The sequence below is a fragment of the Zootermopsis nevadensis genome, unplaced genomic scaffold (assembly GCF_977971745.1).
Source record: "Zootermopsis nevadensis isolate Lab colony 2312 unplaced genomic scaffold, Znev_1.0 Znev_ptg000031l, whole genome shotgun sequence".
In the NCBI taxonomy this organism is placed as follows: Eukaryota; Metazoa; Arthropoda; class Insecta; order Blattodea; family Termopsidae; genus Zootermopsis; species Zootermopsis nevadensis.
Window position 1 is genome coordinate 5,018,999 of NW_028259163.1, and position 18,831 is coordinate 5,037,829.

An 18,831-nucleotide genomic window follows, 5' to 3' on the forward strand; every position below is an offset into this window, starting at 1 on the left:
GAAATATCATTACATTGTTTTGTAAAGAGTTTCAATTACGTCAAAGCTAGAGTATTTGTCTGTCTCGTTAAGTAAGTCGAAGGTCTCTATACAAAACGAAATTTGCCAATTTGTCTTATATTTTCTTTCATTTTCATATATTACGTAATCATTATTTAATTTTTAGCTATTTAAATTTTAAAACCCATTATTATAGACAACATCCCTGTAACTGGCAATTTAGTAAGTTAAATTAATGAACTAAATTGTACTGAATTATTATACTCTAGAGCTGAAATTCAAATATCATTCCCTGCGAGTCGCCATATATACTCAGCTGTATTTGTCTCTATTCTCTTTTCCAGACCAAGTTTCGGAAGTTTTCTCAGTAACAATTTTTTTAATACAGTATTCTATTTTTTATTTTTGGAATATATATTTTTTTCTAATCAAAATTTTCTTCCTTTGAAACATTTTAAAAATTTCGTTTTTACTGCTTGAATTTTATTGGAATATTTGTATTTCGTAACTCTAGTATAACTTTCATGTTATTGGAGGATTATGTTGGGATACTTATGGACTTGCCTGTACTTGTTACAGGCAGCAGCGTCTGTGAGGACGCGCGTGTCCGATAATGAAGCAAAGAGGAACAAACAGACGGACATCAGAGAAAGAAAGACACATGGAACAATTTGCAATTCCCATAAATTACTTTAGCATATCTTCGTTCGTAAACATGTGTTTAGCACAAAATCGTAACCCTTTCCAGTTGCCAGTAACTGTTTTTCATTTACTCAAAAAAAAAAACGCTACATATTATTTCTCTATCTCAAGATCTTTCAGATACTGAGAATTGTTTTAAATGCCACTTACTAATTTGAAGAACCACGTAAATCAAACGTTTCCATTTCACACTAAAGATAAATTAGAATAAAATCAACAGTAATTTTAATCTTAATTAATTGTTTGTTCTTGTTATAAAATCATATCCTACCACAACAAATTCTTTGTAACATGATTTAGAACAAATCTTTTTTAAGAATTCTGGCATGTTCATTTGAGATCCGGACTTAGAAATATTACATTACGTCACTGTTTTAAAAAAAATAAAAGGTAAGATAACTTTGTGATATTTAATGTTTTCACGATGGTAAGAACTATGTTGCTCTCCTTCACCCTGAAGATGACGACAATATATTTATCCGACACGTTGTTATCTACTGACGAGTCTACACGGCCCCAAAACCAAGAAAATATACATCATAGCTTGCCTGCTTTTAATATTATCCCAGCTTTTGTCTTTAGAGAATTGTAAACCACAATTCATGTAATACAGGTGCATATTTTTTGGGTTTCGAACAGGGTACCTCCAGAATACGAAGCAAAACTGTCATTCATCGCCTTAAAACGTCCAAACATTAGATGGGCGTCTTCTGGGAATTAAATAGTGAAGTCCAGTAGAAACCGACCGACGTTTCAGAGGTGATAACTGCAAATTTTAACAGAGCGCCTTGATAATGGAAGCAGTAAACACATGTGAAACATCGGTCAATATATTCTGGACCACACGTCGCAACATCTAAGGAGACAGACGTCGCCCTGAGAATCTAACACCTCAACAAATCCAAATTGCATCATGAATGAAAAAGTTCTGAGGATAGACCGATTATCCACAGATTAAGGCTCATCGACGTAAATTATGCAGTATTAACTAAGCTTGTAAGTGCCTTCCAGCATTTATTCATCTCCGTGGTTCACTAAATGTAGCGGATGAGTGGTTAGCACTCAGCCGTTGGGAACACTTATCTACATGCACTGCACTAAAACGACCCCGCGTAACGCTGTTACACTCAACCCACTCTTTTTTAAAATTCCAATTCCCGTGTTTAAACAGAACATAATTGTAGTAATTAACTAACTTCATGGTGCAGTATCTTTCACGAAAACTAATACCACTAAAAAAAATTGCCCCAATACACACCATGTAAGCGCTTGTGGGGAGAGGCAGTATAGGTCCTACTAATTCTTTACCTCGGCACTAGATGGGAGTTAGTGGTCAGCGTCGTTCCCCGGCCGTACTTTACCCCCGGGAAAGGACCCCGGTACACATTGTATAGGAACCTGGGTAGGCCCCAGAAGCTAGAGGAAATATCCTCTGCCCCCCCTTCGGGGATCGAACCCCGGTCGTCCAGTCCGTTGTCGGTCAGTGTACTGACTGACCTATCAGGCTCCAAACTAGTACTATTCAGCTGGTGATAAAAGTCCCTGCCTTTCGGATCTTGGAACTCCATTACTGTGCCCACAAAAAAATCCTGAGACTCGGACATAATACATAGGATTCCACTTTGTTTCTTTTATTCAGGGCGTACGACCAAAAATGTGTTATCTGAAACTTCCACGACAGTGTACTCAGATTGTAGTCTTCTGTACTGTTGTAGCCCGTATTAATTTTATTGCACGCCAAAGTTAATGACGGACATTCTGCCTACATCTTCAGGATTGAAGTCACACTCAACTTAAAACCATACATTTCTCTTGTGCATATTTCTCCACAGAACAACGAAATTCTACAACAGAGAACATGCAACCTTACTCAAATACTTCAACATTTATGGGGGAATATACAAATATTAACTTACATTGTGCTTCTCGTATTGCTACATTTTAGATGTGACTTACAACAGTTTTACACACAATTCAGCTATCGTAGTGGCTAGTAACAGGATGAACAGTGAGGTAAGTGTACTCTGCAACCCCACTATAACAATACTGGCTTGTCACTAGGGGGTTCAAACCCTCGTGTTTAGAAATTCAAGCCGCGTCTTTAGACATAAGCCAACCTGAATACTGTAATATAATAATAGCTTGTTTCTGAACGAGATTCGAGTGCTGAAGGCTTCACGTACACTTCAAGATGCCTAAATACGGGTACGCCAGCCACTTTGGTTCAGAAGATGGTACCGAAAGGATAACAGAACCACCATCGTGAGTCCAACATCTGGTAACAGCAAGGTAACAGAGTAGCCATCTTCAGTCAATCTGATAGTAACAGGATAACAGAAGAACCATTTCCAGTCTAACCGATTGCTGCCCTTGTGTTTTATCACCCTGATAACTTCCAGCCAGAAACGCTGACGTCATCCCAATAAACATCAACAACACTAATTTTTCATGTCAATTAATACTTTACTGTAAATATTAAGTGTAATGATCCGTGTGTCTATTGTACGCTAACCTCACTTTTTAAACTTCACGCAATTTTACAGTTCACGGGCCTGGGAGGGGGGATTCCAAGAATGTAATCCCCTCAAACAGAGAGGGCGTGCTGTATTTAAATGTCCTTATAAATGAGTGTATGTGAGCTTCATATATTTTTCCTGTAACACACATTATAGGTTACGGACTTTTATGTTAAAATATGCCGTCGTGTTTTTGCCAAATTACAAACTCTGATGTTCTCAAGGAAATTATAAGCAATATGTCTTCAAAGACGACTAGACGCCATCAAATTTAAATAAAATTCCACCAATCAGAGTCAGTTTATTTATCAACATTCGAACAACCATGTCAATATGGAGTGAAGTATGCTTGAAATAACTTGTATTTGTCGCCATCATCAGTAACAGTAAAGAATTAAGAGACTCTCGCTTCTGCAAAGATTAATCCTGTTCATGGAAACAGGGATTCTAAACACGAGTTTGGGAGGGGGGTCGTATTCAGTATGGTTGTGGTTTGTTTTTACGATGAAATACACTACAATAAGTCGACATTAAAAATAAGTCTCCATAATCCGACTTTGTTGTTATGCAACAGAAGAAACATGTATACATGGTTTCATTAAAAACATTCCTTTAAAAAAAAATGTAAAAATCTTCTACCATCTGCTCCTCATTTCCGACTGACATTTTTCCCTCACGTTCCTCTTGTCTTGTCTAACATAATGATCAGTAAGAAATATTAATGACATAGAGACATAATAAGACGTAATTATGACAATACACAAACCGCCTTCATTACACACCCGTTTTAACACGGGAGCATTAATAATCTTCAATTATGTGCCATAGAGCCATAGACGATTCCATGTCAATGCTTAACAACGGACCAAAGACGAAACCTTATTAACAGCATCATGCTTAGTCACTGGACATTGAACAGGACCCCGCAACGCAGGCGACCGGAAATGTAAAAGAATTTTAAGACTTCGAAAAGACGGCAGACACTGCTAAAGGTTCATAGACTACATACCAATAATACTACCGAGCATATTAGCTGTTTCATATTAGGAAGGTACCAGGTTAAAATCTCCGCCCGGAGTCCGGATATTCTTCAATACCTCCAGGCAAACGCCGTGATATTATTTAAAATTAGGCTATCACCGCTTAATATAAATCACCATTTATTTCCTTTTAAACGCCAGTGGTAATTACATGTATCACCAGTCTTAGAAATAAATAATTCTTCATTTTGTATCTATAAATCTTAAAAATGGAACATTTCCTTAAACAGCGTCAACCAGTTATTCTTTGTTTTCTTTGCGGTACGGATAGAATTCTAGACGAAATTCAGATGGTAATAGTTAATATTACAAGTGTACACGTATCTGACCATTGCGAATCAAACGAAAACTCTACTCAGCTTTTACATAAATAAATAAATTATTCTTTTTTATTCAATATACAATTATAATTACCCTCTAAACACAAGTATAAAGATGCAAAAGGTTGTTACCCCAATAAAACAGGCATGGTCATACTGATAGTGAATTTTATAGCGCGTGTGTAGATAAGTTTCAAGGTCACACACATAAAATAACATTTCCAAACACATGATCATCATTTTTATTCACCGAACGTCCCCTTTGAATCGTTAAAAATCATGTTTAATATCTGCGAGGTCCTCGGTTAAAATCCCGACCTACAGACTGACAGTCTTTTGGCGATTTTCTACATTTCCTCATCATCTGTACATTATCTTACTCCAGGCCACGACAGCTTCCTTCCATCTCATATCCAATTCATTAATAATTCTAACATATAACGCTATACATTCTAGGCTATCGATAGTAAAGTTAAATAAATCAAAAATTAATTATGCTTACTCGCTAAAAAAAACTATTTATATCTGAGAAATCTTATTCAGTTGAAGTACTTTTTTTTTTACTTTAAAAACATTGAAACTTTACGACATAATTATATTGCATCTACGAATTCAAAAACGTACATTTTGAGAAATTGTTCCATAAAAGATTGCAAGAGGCCAACTCGTGAACGAGCACAAAATATGAGGTAGTTTTATACAGAAATCAAATCACAACGCAAGTTACTTCATATCAAATCATATCACAACATATCAAATACGTTCATATCCTTAACAGTCATAACTGCCATCTGTAGAGAAATTATTCACTTAGAAATACGGTAAAAACATTAGATCATACGCTGCTGACATATTTAATATCATAAAAATCTTATTTTTTTATATAAAAATTAAATTCTAGACACGTTTGTAATTTTCCACTGTGTGGTCATGATTTCACTGTATCCAAATATTCAAATATACCAAAACAATTCCCTGGAACTAAGTAACAAAATACGTGTTCTTCCCGTGGGAGCACAGCCGTATAAAAATGCTATTACCTAACCCTACAACTGCAACTTTTTACCCCGTTATTCAAGTCGGAGCTTCTTTACAGAACCCCCCCCCCCCCTTTCCACAACATATCTTTGGAGGAAAAAAAATCTTCTGGCAGCATGTCGGCTCAAAACACTGAACGTCGGGTCTCCCTCCCCTCTTGATTACTAACCCTTCGTCTCCCTTAATCTAACCCACCCCGTCTTCCTACATCGGTCTAAACAGCTTCCATCTTAGAGGGAACGGGAGACCGCGTCTGACCCCGACCGAAAATGAGATGCTTTCAAGGTTGTGTGTCTAAAAAAATATATAAAAAGGCACGGGTTTTGATGATAAAATATTAGACAGGATTATAAAAAAAAATAAGTGAAATTCGTAAGGACAAGTTAATCTTTAAAAAAGATAGGGATTAGCTCTAATTAGTGAGCCCAACTGAGTAGGAACCTGAAGAAGGAGATAGAGCCCCATCTCCGAAACGTCGTTTTACGTTTAATGTTTTATTTACTAGACGATGGATAATATCCAATAAAATTTTTATTCAAATGATTTAAAAAAGTCTCTACCAAACATGAGCGAGAGACAGAATTGTGAAAACTTTATTTCCGGGACAGTTACGTGCGTGATACCTAAATGGATTTTTTTATTTTAAGAACTATCTTCTCTTTTGATGGAGTACAAGGAATTGTTTTTCCAATAATTTTTTTTTTGTCTTTCTATTTCTGATTACTGAATCAATGCATTATAGAGAGGCTGAAACACATCTCGTTGGGAAATCAAGATGTATATTTTTAGGTCACTTATCATACCTGGACAACTTTACTTTCGAAATGCATTAATCAAGTGGAATTATGTCTTCTTTAAGTAATGTAAATCAATACTGACACGTAATGTGGCGCTTTGGCTCTGTGGTAATATACTGGACTAATATGTAGTGTATATTTCTGGTGAAGCCAGAAATTCTTTCTCCGTCATACAGTGGCCATGTTGATATTTTACAATGTGCAAAAAATTATTAAAACAAAGGTTTATATTTTCCGATAATCTTTTACATTACATGACTATGTGGCTCTATTACAAGTATCAAGTCAACCTAACCTAACCTAACCTAACCTGACATAACCTAACCTAACCTGACCTAACCTAACCTAACCTAACGTGACCTAACCTAACCTAACCTGACCTAACCTATCCAAACCTAACCTAACCTAACCTGACCTAACCTATCCAAACCTAACCTAACCTAACCTGACATAACCTAACCTAACCTGACCTAACGTAACCTAAGCTGCCATAACCTAAACTAACCTAACCTGACCTAACCTAACCTATCACGAATATTAACAGTCTTTTTGATATATCAAATCCGATTATGTTCCATTAATTAGTAGCACAAGAGGAAAATTAAAAGGCAAAGGTAATGGGTTTTTATTTACATATGACTGTAATTTAATTTTATAATAAGGAAACGAGAAATGTATTCAGAATTTGTGTGGATTAACTCCTAGAAAGTGGCCATTTCTAAGGCTATCTTTAAATTTCTTTGAAGACATTATAAACAATTACAAAATAAATTAAATATTATATCTAATACTCAACATAACTTTACGTAATACATAATTTAGTAACATCCCAATAATTAATAAAATAAACGTAAATAAGTAAAGTAAAGTAAAGTAAAGTAAAGTTTGTCCCACTATACGCCATGTAGGCGTTTGGGGTGAGAGGAGGTATAGCTCCTCTCTTCCTTGACCTCGGCACTAGATGGGGGTGAGTGGTCAGCATCACGCCCCGGCCGGCTTTACCCCCGGGAAAGGACCCCGGTACCCATTGTAGAGGAGGCTGGGTGGGCCCCAGAGCCGGTCTGGACGCAGAGGCTAGAGGAAAAATCCTGCCCCCATCGGGGATCGAACCCCGGTCGTCCAGCCCGTAGCTAGTCACTATACTGACTGAGCTATCCCGTAAATAAACAAAAATAAATTATTAACAATTAAAATATACAAAATTAAATATATAAAAAACTAAATATCATGTAACATTTTTAAGGTAATGTATCGTGAACCTTCAAATCTTTACTCAGTGGACAGGCAGTATTTAAAATATCATCAAGAGTAGTTGTTGTTATTCAACAGCCAAATTTTATGTATACTTTTAAACATTTCTTCAAAATAAATTTTTGTGTGAATACGTCAACTGCTAGCAAGTTGTAGTTCCAAGTTACCTTCACCCACAAATATCACATGAAGTGTTATTAGGCAACTGAGATTTTCTGTAAAACTCAATCTGGAACCCTTAAAATCAAGAGAGTAACATAGGGATAAATAAGGGATGAAAAATGAAACATTTGGGCAAAGTAATAAACCAAAGAAACAAAAATAAGTTACATTTGAACATCTACATTTTCTGTGTTCACAGAAATGATACTCAAAAAGAACGCTTACAAAAATTTAAGTTCTTTTCGAGCCTCAGAGTTCGACTGTAGTTCCATCTGGTGGAATGTAACAGGTAATAGCAGTAGGGCATGAAAGGATTACACGTTCTGTTCTGAAAAGATAATTCCTTTTGAAACTTGCGTTAGTGATCTAACGGTAAGGATGCTTAAACCCAAAGTCCCTCAGCCACAAGAAACGTAAATGACAGGGTTACAAAAAATATACGTACCTATTATAAAAGATTTGGTCCGATAAATTATTTCCCCAACAAAATTTGATTGTATGGAATCTGTCGAAATGTTACCCCCCCCCCCCCTTAAAACAAACTTTAGATGTTCTGTGACAGAGACTGAATTTTTTTAAAAAAATATCTGTTAGTACCATATTGAACAAACGCGTTTATACAAATCTAATTAACCTTTTGAAGCCGGAGCTCACCTAAATAATATTTAAGAATTAAATCCGTACCGAAAGAAAACATAACACTTTTTTCTAATTTCTCCGCGGTTCTGAAATATTATTTAGAATTGTTTCTGCTTCGAAGGAATAATTAAAATTATTTACACGCATATAAGGAATAAAATACATTTATTACATTTAACTAACAAATTTTCGCTATTAAGATTCTTAAAACTTATCAGTGTTTCTGTAAAGTTCCTATATAATTAATATATGCGAATTTCCTTACTATTGCTGTATTATTTCAGGTTATCATATTAAATAACATCATGAAACGGAGTATACCTTGATAAGCTAACAGTTGCTTTAACAAGTCAATGAATTCCTAGCCTTGTACGGAAATCTAAGATTAATTTCTGGGTTCACAATATTTCATCATTCCTTATCTCTATCCTGAGCCAGTTTAATCCTTCTGCCCTGTTCCAGGTTATCGTATGACTGACTTTAAGGCACAGTTCCGACATTCGCGTGGAGGGACTGAGGAAAAACTCAAACATCAGTCAGAAAAGTTTTGTCATCAGATCGTTATTAGAATGGTACAGTTACAGAATCCTAAAACAAAAGCCTACCACTACTTTACGAGACTGGGTTCGCTACTTGAAACTAGACAAAAACATTGATTTTACAGGTGACCAGCGAACAAAGATTTTGAGAACAACACGTTTTATTCATGGTTTAAACACGTTTATTGACAAATACTGTACGATAATGTGTGTATGTATAAAATAAATCGCTAATTTTCTCACAGATATTCTCAAAGTATGCTTATGTTTCGAGGGGGTGGAGGCGTGGAGTTCAATGTACACATAACAAGTCTCACTCGACATCAAGAAAATATGTAGTTATCGTTTCCTTCTGCACGTTGCTACGTCAAAACCCTTTAAACTAGAGCCAGAAAAATTTCACAGATAACAATCAAGGTTTCTCAGTTCTGACAGCTTCCATGGAAACGAATCCTTGAAACCCAGGTCATTGACCATGGTTGTTTCGATCGTATCATTTCAGACAGGAATCCACAGCTCGAGCTCGACCTCGACACAATTCGAGTGATCGACACGATGTTCGCTTCTTTGAAACTGTTCGCTTGCATTGAACATTCACACAAGTTTTAGTTATTCTCACATTCAGCATCGTCGAATTTATTTACCGTTCATGTGTATATAAGCAGACTCAAAAAACTTCATAAGTTGATGTAGCAGTGAACGAGACTAAGAGACGAAAATAACGTCACAATATGGCGGTTATATCGTCTGCGTCGAAATCGGGAGGAACCAGTGTTCGATTAACTTACCGCGTTTTTCTCAGTCATTCCAAGAATTTGTGAACAAAATACCTTAAAATAACCCATGATCGTTTAATTATACAGCACATCCATTTTATCATTAATAATCCTAATGGCGATCCCAATTTGACGTTATATAAAATCTACGCAACTGATAAAACGTCATTAAATTTTTTCCCATTTGCATTTGTCCCACGTTTGCAGGGTCTGAATTATAAAACGTATCTAAAATCTGAGAATTGACACATCTACGGTTAGAAAAACATATCTAGCTATCAGGCGCTAACACCAAAATTTTAACATGTAAAACATTTTTTTCAGAAACTTTACTTTTATTTACTTTAATTAACATCTCTGTTAAAAACCAGTGTCATATGTGTCATTACGACACGTAGTCTGATAGAGGTAAACCGACGTTTCGGGGGTACATGCTGCCTACATCACTGATTCATCGCCCTGATGATGAAGGCAGCATGCAATCTCGAAACGTCCACAGAACTACACGGCACAATAGCTCAGAAGACAGTCATAATCATAAATACAGCATTGAAAACCCCAAATCTCGCTTAATATTTATGTTTCTTACACTACTTAACTGTGACAATGATTTAGTTAAGTAGAATTAAATGAGGTTAAGTTAGGTTAGGCTTGGTCGAAAGTATTAACGAACGAGTACTGTAGCACCAATGTGTTCGTACTTACAATTTACGAGGAACAGAAATATTTTTTTTTTAAATTACTAAACATTCTGATAATCTTCTCGTATGTTGATGCGGTCAGAACTTTGACTCTGTACCAACGTTTCAGACCTGTTGATGGAGACATTGCGTTCCTCTAAAAAGTTGCCATACATTCAAAATATACTTAACGGCTTAACGATCCAGAAAATAGTGAGATTCGCAGTGGAAACATAAAATTTTACATTTCTGGACACTCATTATCACGTAGTGTCAATTTATTAAATTACCGCCAGGGTCTGATAATAATCTATCTGACGTAGACTTATAAAACCACGAAAATTTTCAACAAAATTCAGGTTAAGTATTTATACATTTAGGATAAGGGTCCTTTAAGGTGTAGACGGGCTTATCAGAGTTCTGACCCCACAGAATTTAATCAAAAATTACTTTCTCGTCTCTTTAAGCCGCGAGAAGAGGCCCAGGGCACTCCGATGTTCTGTCCACACAAGCCTCTTATTTTCCTCCTCGGTGGCAAAATTTTAAAATTTCAGGAATATCACAAATCTATCTGTCTGTCGCATGTGGCCTCTCTGCTAATACATTCCATATACAAAAAGACCCTCGAATTTAGCCCACCGCATATACGACAATAACTTTCCAACGAGATATAGCCTTAAAACCTCCCAATTTACGTCAACAGCGAGAATTTACGACGTTCTACGAAGCAGAGTTTAAAGAACTTCGTAAATTGCACACTTGCGATAATTACAGCAACCCTACTGCAAATTTTAGAATTTTCAAATATATTTTCTACACATTGCTTTCATAATTAAAGTTTGTTTAGTGTAAACAAATATTTTTTAAAGGTATATTAGTGTTTTATTCGCTTCCCCTCCATCTGAATGGTAAATGTTTTATATATTTAGGGAATTACATGTATTTAAATTAGCTAAACTGCCATATATAATACTGCGCCTACGGGAAACAAGATTTCGATTTACGACATCTCTTTAAGAGCCAAATAGATCATAATCGCGGTTGTTTCCAGTACCACAAAGATTACTTTTAGTAACTAACCCACTTATTGTACAATTACGATACTTTCAAACCAGCTGATAATTACTCAGTTCGTCACAAATTTCCCCTATTACAGGGCCGAAATATCCAAAAAAATAATCATAAAATTTGAAGACTTGAGGTTCTCACAGCGATGAGTATGAAGATTTCCGTCTTCCTGATGACGGAGGCAGTATGACCTCTGAAACGTTGGTTAACATCGACCAGACTACACAGCGCAACAACCCAGAAGACAGAAATCTTCATACTCATCGCCCTGATGATGGAGGCAGTATGACCTCTGAAACGTTGGTAAACATCGACCAGACTACACAGCGCAACAACCCAGAAGACAGAAATCTTCATCGCCCTGATGACGGAGGCAGTATGACCTCTGTAACGTTGGTTAACATCGACCAGACTACACAGCGCAATAACCCAGAAGACGGATATCTTCATAAAATTTGACTTTGATACCGAACGTTACAGCCCAATAATTAGCCACGTTTTCGTATTCGGTAGGTCCTGGGTTCATATTTCGATCCAAATCCCGGATATCCTCAATCTCTTTACACAAATTCAATGACAGTACCTTAAATTAAATATCCGACTCTTCCTTCCATATCCTTTATAGTTCATCATTAATTAACCATCCTAATATTCGAGGTTATCGGGGCTTTTAAGAGCTGAGGTACTAACAATGTAGTTAAATAAACCATAATGAGCCCAAATAAATAAAATAAATAAATTGTTCTTTGCCCTATCTTGAGAGACAGTGTGTTCCACAGTTCAAACCTTTAGTCTTAGGCTTTGAAAGTTCGAAAGGCCTGTCTTGGACAAATGAAGAATCATGGGTCTAGGACAATGGAAGGCAACGCAGGACAGATGCAGGATTCTATACGAACAAGATTAGTGGGGGATATTGAGGGTGGAAGTAAGAGCGTAAACTGACCGGCAGCTGACCGAAAACAGCAGATGTACACATGCCCGTCTTATTTATTTACGATCTGCTTATTTATTCTGCATATATTTCACTGATTTTAAATTCGTGTTTGTGCACTCTTCCTTATAATATTCGAAGTCTGCGTACATTTATTTTCTCGTACGAAGGCGGTAAGTATTTAGAAACACATTTATTTAATTATTTAATTAAATTACACCTTACGTATCTCCATCTCTAACTTTAAGTTAAATAAATTCCTTGTAAAATATACTTTACTTAAGAATGTAATTGAACCTTAAAGCATCTCAAGACAGATCTGATGAAACTTTATAATCGGAACTTAAACTCCATAACTTTAGCTTATCTATTTCATGGGTCTAAATGTCATTTCATATGTAAAACTTGAGTCACCGTTATAACTTTATTTTTTATAAAAGTATAAGAGTGTTGCATTTAATATAATTCGTTTTAAAGTCATTATTACCCGAAGACCTTAAACAAAAGGAAAAAACATTGAATAACGTATATTATGACGTAACGAATAACATAAAACATATATATATATATATATATATATATATATATTAGATACCCCTGATTTTGCGAAAATTGTCCAACAGTACCATTGAAAGCCTTGTTTTACCTCGAAATATAGTGATTCAAGTTTGCCCAATTTGCAACGTACTACTTCATATAGCCTATTCAGGCTGCAGACAAACGTCTTAAGCATATAAAACGTAGATTTTTAATGTCACTACAAAAATGCATTCCCTTTTCAACGTCAACTTACAAAACCTTTGAAAACAGTTCAATTCTATAGAACGATAATAAGAAAAGCTGGGATAACAAACACAGAATTAAAATAACAAGCGAATGAGTGGAAATACCCAGGTTCATACACAAGTAAATTTAATAGAAAATTTAAAAAGATTTATAGTCCCAAAACTCTAGCAGTGGAAATAAATTTTTGAAAAATGTATAAACACATTTACTTAAAGAAAACTAAAAATGAAGATAGGTCGAAGGTAAGATACCAGACTTCACAGATATTGCTCCGTGCAGTGTCGTAGAACTTGGCCGACGTTTCAGACATTGTTACTGCCTCCGTCATCAAGACGATGAGTATGGAGGCAATACACGTCTCTGAAACGTCGGTAAACTTCTACGAGAATACTCGACACAAATTCCCTAAAGTTCGTCAACTACATCAGTGGTATTCAACCTTTTCTGTTCGCGTACCCCCGGATATAGTTTCTCTTCAACTTTGTACCCCCAAAATTGTTGGTGTATAATTCAAGTTATACATATTATATAATCTGCATCTAAAATAAATTAAATAAATTATATTACTAATTATTCAGTATTTATCATAAAACAATATAGTTTTTTTTTAAATTTCACGTACCCCCTAAGATGTCTTCGCGTACCCCCAGATATAATTTCTCTTCAACTTTGTACCCCCAAAGTTGTTGGTGTACAATTCAAGTTATACATAGTATATAATCTACATCTAAAATAAATTAAATAAATTACATTACTGATTATTCAGTGTTTATCATAAAATAATATATATATTTTTTAAATTTCACGTACCCCATAAGATGTCTTCGCGTACCCCCGGTTGAATACCACTGGTCTACATAAATGGGAGGAATGAAATATATAAAACACTAAAATAAAATACTACACAAAAATTGTTAAACTAAATTCAGAGGACAACGACAGACATCCAAAACGTGCTATTCAGTACAAACCAAAAGGATAAAGAGACGTAGGAAGACGTTACAAGAGGACTCATACGTTGAGGTTATATTAAAATGACGTCCATAACATGAAGACAATAGAGCGGACGGACATCCGCTTAACCTGGGTAAACATGACGGTTAATAAGTTTCTTAATCGAAAATATGATTTAATAAGAGTTGGGTTCTTTGTTTACAGAAATGGTTAAAAAATAACACAAATCCAACACAGATAACAACAACAACATTGGCTTTTACCAAACAAAATTATTTATAAAACAAAAATACGCCGTACAACACCGCTCATGTGTGTAGTTCATTTTTTGAAAACACGGTTGCACGTCGTAAAAAAATAACACGGCCCACAAAACCTGGGAGACGATGAATTGTGATGGATATCGAAACATAAATGAATACGTTACGTCTGTGAGGAGTTATTTCGCCAATTTGGTGATTCCTGAAAAAGGGGGGGGGGGAAAGTCTTCTTTACGTAAAAATAATACAGCCTACTCTCTGCCGGTACAAACAGTGGCGGATTACTACTCACAAGTATTTGTTTCGCTTAAATAAATTATACCTTCTCGTTTCGAGAGGGAAAGTCCACTGTCAGTCCACATAATTTAATTCTGATTTTATCTCTAGAATCCCAATTCCTCTACTTTAAAAACTGGACACTGAAAATGCTGTCGATAATGATCAGGAACTTCCAAAGACAAAATGACCATTACGGACATCTATTGACAGATCAGTGCAACAAAAGTTAGCTCTCTGTTTCGTGGTACGTGTTCGATTGTTAGGCCAGGAAGAGAACACTAGGGGGTAGGGGGTGGTTTCTAAGGGTGTGGAATTGTAGAGTGGGTGGGGGGGGTCGAAGGTGAAGTATTGTTATGACCAGTGTTGGTCATTCTTCCTAAAAAAAAAAAAAGGGCTGGACAGTTTGAAGAGTTCTGTGGACATTTCAATCTTCACAGCGGTCAGAAGACTAGGAAGTTTCTATACTGCCTAATCACAGCACAAAAACGTAATTTTACTCCGCTCTTAATATAACTTTTGTAATGGTCATTAGTAACTCACTCGTCAATTCATATAAATGTATTCATTTAATCTGATAAGACCTTTCGGTGTCTCAAAAGCAGGCAATTTCTTGAAAAAAAATCAGGTTTCCATGAAGCTTATTCTAAGGTGTTGGTTGTCGATAAATGATATCTGTATTTCAGTATTATGCAATCAAGGGGTACATGGAGTGCAAATTTAAATATCCACGCATTACTTATATCGGTATTAAATTTAGTTTAATTTCCAACGAACTTTCCTGAAGTGTTACAGACACGACAAAAATTAATTCCCAGTGATTCACCACGCAACGATCCACTTAAAGTTTTATTTACTATATGGAACGAGTCCTTCTCGAGAAAACACATATTATGTTCACCTAGTCTTAAATTTCCCCTCAATTTATGGAACACAAAGGTTCATTACAGTATCCACAAAAGCCAGTCACCGGTTCCCATCCTAAACCACATAAATCCAATCCACATCACAATCGACAATACCTCAAACCGCATTCAGTATCTTCCTCCCAAGGTATTATACTAAGCAGTTGATAAAGCATTGTTAAATACCCTTCCTCATTTATCGACCACAATATTATCACTTGCGGCTTTCTGGGATTTAAAGTGGTATAGTTCATAGGTTGCAACCAACGTTTCGGAGTAAAATATCGCCTCCATCTTCAGGGTGTGGTACGTTTCTGCCATGATTTAGTAACTACCTACAAGTAGTATAATAATGTAACATCCAAATACAAAGAATTAGAATGCCCTATTTCACTAACCGTGTATCAAAATGATGAGTTTCGACGTAATATTAGGCAGACAACGGATAAACTCGTGATATTGCAAATGCACAACCAGCAGTTTCGTCAATAGTCTGTATTTCTGTGAGTAAAAGAATAAATAACACAGGCAGCATCTATTTCGGGCCATGCGCCCTCTCATTTCCAAGGTAATACACAACGCCTGGCTATTTGTCCACGGGAGCGTGCCTTTGGCAACGACGACAAAAGAACGGGGCACAGAGCGTGGGAGACCCACAAAAGGGCAAGGAATTACACATTAGAATCCTTTTATGTGAACTGTCGAAAGAGCATAACCCACGACCTAGATCTACGTATAAACCAAACTTAATTTTCTCATGTCTGTAACATAGCGTTCTGACTCCGAAGATGATCTTACGTTGATAACTGTGCTTTCAAACAAAATTAATAAACCAGTCCGTACCGCAAAGAAAACACAACAACCTACCATTACACAGACAAACAGTTTAAAACTGTTTATGAAAATAATCGCTGTTTACTGATAAAATCATTCGAAATCCATAAATAAGGGTAAAAATTACTGAATATTAAATTTTATTTACGTGAGAATCGGTTCGGGCTTAAAACAGTTAAAAATTTTGATTTCTGTTTATATGCCGAGATACGATTCTGAGAGATCTTCAAAGGCAAAGATTGTAGGCAGTAGATAAAAATAACTTATAATAGCATTACATATAAATGTTTAAAAGTTAGTAGGAGCCAACTTATATTAAACATAATCGATGAAATATAGAGGATTAACAAAAAAGTTTGTAAACTGGGACAGACCAGAGACAACTCAATAACGATGATTTTTTTGTTCATATTGTTTGCATCACCAATTCCAGTATCAATAAAATAATAATATAATTTTCTTTCTTTCGTCTTTCATAGCTTTCCACAAATTTATTCCCACCTTTTATTCTCCTCGCTTTCCGTCACTTTTTTAATCCCTTAAAGTCCAGTGGTAACTATACTTACCACCTGCTTAAACACTCAATAACACTTCATTTTGTATTCGTAAGTCTCATATGATTCTCATTTTAACCAGCGATTATTTCCTTGAACAGCGTTAACAATTTTATCTCTGTAACAATTATTGTTACTGAGACGAGCTACAGCTACAAAGTCTTTAAGCAAATGCTGAGATAGTTCCCTAAGTTCCAAGTTTCCAGTGCATGTTTGTCGTGCAGTCCCCCCTTTTTAAATTCATCCAAATTTACCTCCTTAAACTCGTCAAAATTTACCCCCAAAATACCGCAAAATTATTTACTTCAACTTTCCAAATTACAACTTCAAAATTTTTCTTTTCACAATTCAAAAATTTCCGTCATTTCTGCTAGCAAACTGTCAAAAGGTTAAAACTTTTTGTCTTCTTAAGTTTCTACGTTTTATACACTTACGGAACCCTTCCAACACCCCTGTCATCGGTAAAGGGTTGACGACACTTTCTTCAAGACACGTCTCACGCTGACCACACGTAAACAGAAACCGCTTTGTGATCGCGTAACAAATAAGTTAACACTCACTCACTCTCTTGCACATCAGGCCTGCAGATTTGTCCACGAACTTACCATTTTGTGGTCAACCATGACAAATGAATACCAGATAATACTTTTATTTTTCGTGACACAGGCTTTCGCATTTAGTTCTGTCTGTAAATATATGCGAAAAGGGGTTATTAATATAGGCGCCCCCAAAAATAAGTATACGCTTTCAAGAATTAATTATTACCGCCGTTAATCAGCTGTACGTAGACGAGGACATGACATATCAACAAGACATTATAATCCCGATGTCAGGACGTATTTCGACAAAACTTCCCAGGACCGATGGATAAGACACAGAGAATCTTTGGGAAATGTTCGTCAGCTTAAACCTACATTTGCTAGGCGACAGTACAAACTGGTACGACCTAATGTCTTCATGAACCTCAGCGAATCTGACTGAAATAAAATGGGTGGATAGTCATCAATGGACAGGTTTAAGGCGATGACATCGATATAGAGGCCCTTCGATTTCTTGTTGAAAAATCTCAATCCTTCGTGCCAGAATATATAACCGCAAACGACCCAACAACACAATAGTACACGCTGCGACAAAATGTTGTTCCCTCACTCGATGTGTGAAAAGAAATGCTTTGTACTTTGAACCTTATCACCCGATCATCCGGGTTAAAGATTCTGCTACGTTGCACAAATTAAGAAAGAGTTTCTATTGTTTAATTACGTAAACCATTAACTTACCATTGACGTCTCTGTAAACGTAATCAATCTCTCGCATTCGCTGGTAGGATGCACGAAAGATGTTCTGGAACAATTACAAATAATTATAAACAATAATATAAAAATTATATTATATTATAATTATCTTAGTAAATTCTGACTGATTCCCCAATAAAGGTATTTATTGTATTATATTACATTATATTAAATTATATCTTACCATGCACGAAATTGCATCATTTTGAATTATTTTGTATTATATCCTATTGTACCATTTATATATTATGGTGTTTTATATTAGACAAACACATTATATTATATTACACGAACAGACGCCATATTTACATGAAGACGGCACTATATGGTCTTAATTAGGAGTTGAAAAATTCGAAAACTTGGACTCTTTTTATTAAGCTTACAGAATCCAGAAACCAAGCTATGGCAATACATTTTATGATATGAATATCCTAGTTTACAGTAGTTCGTTATTTTTTATTTATTTATAATATTTAAGGATATTTCCTGATTGGGCGATGATCCTCTTAAG

General features: G+C 35.7%; 1 protein-coding gene across 2 annotated transcripts in view; it reads right to left on the minus strand.

Annotated features, from left to right (window-relative positions):
* The window catches only part of LOC110834443 (kielin/chordin-like protein), a 356,749-nt gene that overhangs the window by 320,602 nt on the left and 17,316 nt on the right, over positions 1-18,831 (minus strand). For both annotated transcript variants that reach the window (XM_087359511.1, XM_087359510.1), the window contains exon 2: positions 18,306-18,369. In XM_087359511.1, the coding sequence (XP_087215637.1) occupies positions 18,306-18,369 (64 nt within the window). The remainder of the gene's footprint in view (positions 1-18,305; positions 18,370-18,831) is intronic.